At 58.2% G+C, this 6295-nt stretch overlaps 1 protein-coding gene across 1 annotated transcript; it reads right to left on the bottom strand.

Moving 5' to 3' along the window:
• Positions 1 to 452: 452 nt before the first annotated feature.
• On the bottom strand, positions 453 to 5926 carry LOC113979860 (zinc finger protein 777-like; the record flags this gene model as incomplete). The annotated part of the gene is made up of 5 exons (XM_027707133.1): positions 453 to 2592; positions 3555 to 3665; positions 3889 to 4002; positions 5615 to 5744; positions 5906 to 5926. Coding segments are annotated over 5 exons (1293 nt in total), but the record flags the coding sequence as incomplete, so codon positions are not given.
• Positions 5927 to 6295: the final 369 nt, after the last annotated feature.

Genomic DNA, 6295 nt, shown 5'->3' with positions numbered 1-6295 from the left:
GGAAGGGCAAAGGACCCTGTGTGTGGCACCAGCCGGGGCACCCTTTAAGGTCCCTTCCAAACCCAAACCATTCTGGGATTCCACAATCCCAGCTCCGAAGCAGCCGCAGTCACCGGCGCTTCTCCCGGCACGGGATATCCCGGCTCTATCCCACCACAGAGGGATGAGGGAAGTGACCCCTCATCCATCCACAGCCCTATCTGTGCGTGGCACAGGCTGGCTCATGGATCATAACCCCAAAATCTGCTTCCAGCAGAGGAAAAAGGTAAAAACACGAATCCCAAATGCCGGCCGCAGCACCCGGAGCAGCCTGGTTTGCCAGGCTTGGCTCCATGGATGCTCAGCTTGGCTCGTGCCGTTCACCTGTCCCACAAATTACCTGGAAAAGCTCCCAAACAACAGCCAGGAGCAGGGCGAGGGAGCTGCAGGACCACGGCTCGTCCCACACGGAATTCAGAGTGGAAACACTGTATTGACAGACTTTACAAAAGTTGTTACAAAACACGGTCACGAACCAGCAGCTGACGATACACAGCGAAGAGACACCACGTACAGGCACCTCGGAACAACACCAACAGCTCCAGAAGTCAACCAATATTTACACAAACGGCTGGAAAACTCTGGGCGTTTATCGCATAACATGGAAGTGTTTTAGAGCAACTGTGAAATATAGTGTCACACCTTTCCTTGTAGTATTATCATCATCATCATAATTAATAATAATAATAGTTCATAATAATAATAATAATAATAATAATAATAATATACTACTTCTAGGTTAACTAAAAACCAAACAGCTCTTTACAGGGGTTAGGAGAAGCTGCTTTCACTCGTCTGACTTACCTGAGTGAGACCAAACCCAGTTAAAAAACAGTAATAAAATCACCTTCACTGACAGGAGTCCGTGTGTCGGCCCCAGCGGCGCCATCCCCTCGGGCCAGAGGGAAACCACAGCCTGGCTGGTGCCAGAGACACCCTTCCAAAGAAGGGAGACGTGATCCCACCACGCCTCCAAACGCTGCCCTTCCCGACTCCTCCTGCTCCAATGTCCTCAGCCCCTCCTCCTTGCACCTGCTTTCTCTCACCTTGCTCTTTGCCGCGCTCTCCTCTCCGCTCTCCCGCCTTCCACAAACCCCGTGTGTCGTGCCCCTAACCCGCCTCTCTGCCTCGCCTCTCCTCCCTCCATCCCAATCCTGAGGCCTCGCAGCCTCTTGGGAACGCGGCGGCACGACGGGGAGCGGGCGACCAGCTGCCTGGGAATGGCACCTTCCCTTCCCTCCTCCCTCCTCGCGCTTCCAGCCTTGCAGTGAAACGAGTGGAAAAAAGAAAGCGGAAAGCTTGTCACTCCTGAATATGCACAAAGATAGGTGGGGGGGAACACCTGCTAAATACGGGCCCCGGAGAATCGCTCGGGATTATTCTCTACAGGCAAAATCCAACCCTGCGCAGGGGCCGCCGCCGCGGTGGCGGCAGAGCCGCGGGACCCCGCGGGGCCGCAGAGGTGCCTTGGGCCGGCCGCTCAGAGTTTGTAAGAGGAATTATTCCTTGGATGCTTCACCAAAGCTTTTTTGTAGCATGACCACGTGGATTAGCTGCGATACAAGTCACCTGCCATCATCATGCTTGCGCCGTCACGGTCACCGCGAGCCCTCCCGCCCCGGGCTCCCCACCTCGGCTACTGCGTAGTCTCTTTTTTCACGCAGAAATGCTTGGTTTGGGTCCCCGCCGACTCCAGGCCCCCCAGCTGCGAATCCTCCGTGGGCCGCGGGTTGCGGGAGTGGATTTTCTGGTGGCAATTCAGGGACTCCTTGTAGCGGAAGTGCTTCCCGCAGACGGGGCACTGGTAGGGGGTCTCCCCGGTGTGCACCCGCCAGTGCTTGAGCAGGTGATCCCGGCGGATGAAGCTCTTCCCGCACTCCGTGCACTGGTAGGGCCTCTCCCCGGTGTGGATGCGCTGGTGGCGGATGGCTTTGGAGAGGTCTCGGAAGTCCTTCCCGCAGTAGGTGCACGTCAGCGGCCCGTCGCCCTTCCCCGTGTGCAGCTTCTGGTGCAGGATGAGACTCACCTCCAGGCTGAAGCTCTCCTTGCACTGGGAGCAGGTGTAGGGCCTCTCCACCATGTTGTTCACCTGGTGCCTGACGAGGCCGTACTTGAAGCCGGAGCCCTTGTCGCCATCGGGGCGCTTGGACGGTTTGGAGCGGGAGGAGCCCTGGCCCTTGGGCTTGGATTTCTGCCAGAGGCCCTCGCCGCGCTCCAGGGACGTGCAGGCCTCCTCCCTGGCGTGCGCCTTCTGGTGGGTGGCGAAGAGCTGCTTGTCCAGGAAGCTCTCCCCGCACTCGCAGCAGATGTAGGGCCCCTTTTCCGCGGCTCCTCCCTCGGGGGGATCCTTCTTGGCCAAGTCCCTCCTGCGGCGCACGGAGCGTCTCAGCCCGTTGCCCGCCGCCGTCCGCTGCTGCGGGTCCGACCCGCCCTGGCTCTTGCTGCTCGACTGCATCTCCTCCTCGGGGCCGGAAAAAACCTCTTCCCACTTCCCCGCCAGCGACCTGGGAAGCTCCAGGCTCTCGGGGCCTTCCTCGTCGCAGGGCTGTTCGTCTGGCGGAGCAGAGCACTCGTCATTCGCGGAGACAAGAACCGGGTCGTTATTTTATTTACACCACAATTCCCCCGGGGGCAGGGGTGGGCTCTGCTGTGCACACCCAGCTCAGTGCCTGGCACTGCTGTCCCGGGACACAGGCAAGGCCAAAGGGATTTGACTTGGAATCACAGAATTGTTAAGGCTGGAAAAGCCCTCGGAGACCATCGAATCCAACTGGTCCCCCAGCGCTGCCAAGGCCACCACTGACCCGCGTCCCCAGGTGCCACATCCACAGGGCTTTTAAATCCTTCCAGGGATGGGGATTCCACTCCTGCCCTGGGCAGCCTGTTCCAATGCCTGACAATCCTCTGGGGCAAGAAATTTTCCCAGTATCCAACCTGACCTTTCCTTGGTGCAACTTGAGGCCGTTCCCTCTCCTCCTGTCCCTTGTTCCCTGGGAGCAGAGCCTGACCCCACCCCAGCTCCTCGCTCCTGTCAGGGAGTTGCAGAGCCAGAAGGTCCCCCCTGAGCCTCCTTTTCTCCAGGCTGAGCCCCCCCAGCTCCCTCAGCCACTCCTGGTGCTCCAGCCCCTTCCCCAGCTCCGTTCCCTTCCCTGGACACGCTCCAGCACCTTCCTGCCCTCAAATATATAATAATATTATATATATAATCTAGCTATATATAGCTGGCCAAAGGGAAAAAGTGGGTTCCTCAGCAGGAGGTGTAAAAAGACAGGTCTTGTGGTTTAGGATAAAGGGAAAAAAAATTGTGGAAAGGGGAGCAAAATCTCTTTTCCTCGTGGGTTTGTACAGCACCTGGGGCCGAAGGGTCTCCCATGGTATAAACAGTGACTCAAAGTAACTATCAACACTGAAATTCTGGAGAAGCATCATCCAGAACAGCTGAGCTGCTCCTGGGAATGAGAAGCAAAAGCACATCCAGACAAGGGACACTTCCCAAAGCAGGTCAGGGCACTCACATGTACCGGGGACCTCCGTGCTCTCCTCTTCCTCAGAGCCCTCGTGGCTCTCAGCCAGAGCCTCCTCGTATTTACCCCACGAGCTCTCGTCGGGCCCAGGGAAGAAAAACTCTGCACGAGAGAAAACAACAGGAGTTACACTCCCACCTCCCAGCTGCTCCAGAGGATTCCGGGAGAGACGGATGCGCCGGGTGGGGGACAAGGGGGAAAGTCCCCCTGTACCCAGGGACAAAACCACCCCACGTCTGCTTCCACCTCCCCGCCTGGAAGGACTTAAAAATCGCCCACGAATCGGATCTCAACCCCAGAGAGTCCCAGGAATCTCGTGGCTCACCGCTGCTGGGGTCTGTGGGGGTTTCCCCTGCCTCGGAGTCCTCCTGCTCCTCGGCGTTGGGATCCTCTCCCTGCTCGATCCGGGACAGCATGTCGGGCTTGGAAATGGCAGCGTCTGCACAGGAAAAAAGAGAGGATCAGGATGTTTCCCCCGCCCTCGTGGGAGAGGAACTCAGACCTTCGCCCACCGACCTTCCTTCGCTGGGGAACGGAAAGAGAGAGGCTCAGGAAGGTGCTCCCACCCGTGTGCACCTCTCACCTTGTGTGGGCCCTGGACTGAGCGATGCAGGAGCACACTCTGCTCAGGTGAGGAGCAACTCCCAGCCTGCAGTGTGAGGAGGAGAATAAGAAAATGCATCTGCACTCACCTCCAGGCTTCCTGTCTTCTCCTCCCTAAGATCCATTGCAATGGGGACTTCAGCTCGGGGACAGCACCAGAGCTGTCAGCAGTGCCCTCCCCGTGTGGTTCCCTCCAGCCAGGACAGCTCCTCCTACTCCTCCAAGCCACAGGCTGCTCATGGATTTTGGGAAAGGGGACAATCACCTTCCCTCCTCGAGCAGAGAGCGGAAAACTTCATTTCCAGACACGTGTGAGTCTCTGGGGATTAAATTCCACCCCTGCTCTGGTGGATCTGTTGGCCTTATACCAGAGCCAAACCCCTAGACCTTGTTTCTCAAAGGAAACCTTTGGATAAAGCACAGACACGTTTTTCTAAGCTCCAGGCTCAGGTGCCCAGATCCCCTTCATTGGGATTGTTCTGTTCCCGTGCCTCAGGAACAGGACACAGGATGGGTTTGCAAACAGGAGAATGGGGGGCACTGTTTACCCCTCACCTTCTGCCCTGGTGCACAGGGACTGCACAAGACCTCTGTTCAAAGAAATAAAGGAAGAAAGGACGGGAAAATCCAGGACAAAAGGCCTGGATTGGGCAGAGCAGGATGGAGGGAGGTGGGTGAGCCTGCCCTTGGCCTGAGTGCCAGGGACGGTGTCTGTGCTCCCACCCACTGTCCAGCCAAGGCAAGGTCATTTCTGAGAACATGTTGTGAAGGCAACATGTTCCCCAGAGGGAATTCCCGCAGCCAGGACTGGCAGGAGTGAGTGGAGTGCATTCCTTCAGCTGGGAATGCTGTGCCCTGAGCTGCTGAGGGGAAAGCAGGAGGCAGAGCTCGGCCTCGCCTGCAGCTTCTCCCCAGCTCTGCCCCAGCAGCAGGTCGAGCAGGACTCACTCCCTGGGGCCAGAGAGAGTGCCCAGGCAGCACTGGCAAACCTCTTCCTCACGGAAGGGCCATGGAAAGGGCTGGAAGGACCCTCAGAGGCAGGGCACAGGGCACCCCTCTGCTGCCCGAAGGGGCCAGCAGGCTGATGCACCCAGAGCAGTGGATCTGTGGACCTTGGCATGACAAAGGAACTCCCCTGTTCCTCAGCTTCGCCTGGATTGAGGGTCCTCTCACTTCCCCACCTCCTCCTCCTCCTCCTCCTCCTCACAACCCAGGTGCTCTCCTGGCCACAGGGGCCACCAGGGCTGTCTTTCCACCCATCCCCTGAGCTGGTGAGGGCTGAACCCATCGCCAGGGCTGTGCAACACCTTCCCAAACCAGCACGCCATCCCCCTCCCCGCTCCTGCCGGACGCGGCGCCGCTTCCATCCATCCATCCATCCATCCACCAGTTCCCGGGAAAAGCTGGTGCCCCAGGGGGGCTCAGGGCAGACCCCAGCCCTTGGTTACCCATGGAGATGACGGCCTCGTAGTTGCCTTTCATGATGTGCCTGTACAGCTCCTTCTGCCACTCGTTCAGGCTCTTCCACTCCTCCTCCGAGAAGCTGAACGAAGCGTCGTTGAAGGCCACGGGGACCTGCACGGGGAAGCATCAGGGGGTTTGTTTCTCGTTTAAGGAAACACCTGGCGGTGTTTTCTCACTCGGTTTTCTCCTTCAAGCTCCTCAAGCGTCACACAGGACAGTCCCAGGCGGGAGCACTTGGTCCTTCCCACGTGCCTCATCCCCCAAGGGGACGCGACGGGGACTTCCCCTGTCCCCTTCTGTCACCTCCCCCCCTGCTCAGCCTCCTCGTGCCTTCACAGGCTCTTTTTCACCTCATTTTTGACACAGTTCGGCTGCTCATCACCCCTGGGCAGGCACCACTGGTGTTCCCAAACCCCCCAGAGCCACACAATTCCACATGACCCGAGCACGGCTCCCCCCTGAGGAGTCTGTGACCCCCCCAGCGTGTTTTGGGAGGATCACACGCACATAATGAGGAGAGTGTAATTAACACAACTCCATAATTAACATGAGAGGTCTGTAATTAACACAATGGGACCTGTGCTGGTGCTTCTCTCCCAGTGCCGAAGGGAAGGTCCTGCTGTGGGGGAACTGCTGCTCAGCACTGCAGCTGCCCCAGAATGGGA

This window comes from Neopelma chrysocephalum, unplaced genomic scaffold (genome assembly GCF_003984885.1).
Source record: "Neopelma chrysocephalum unplaced genomic scaffold, ASM398488v2 Primary Assembly neopelma1_90077, whole genome shotgun sequence".
NCBI lineage: Eukaryota > Metazoa > Chordata > Aves > Passeriformes > Pipridae > Neopelma > Neopelma chrysocephalum.
Note: the sequence above shows the minus strand (reverse complement) of the source record. Positions and strands in the feature narration are given on the sequence as shown.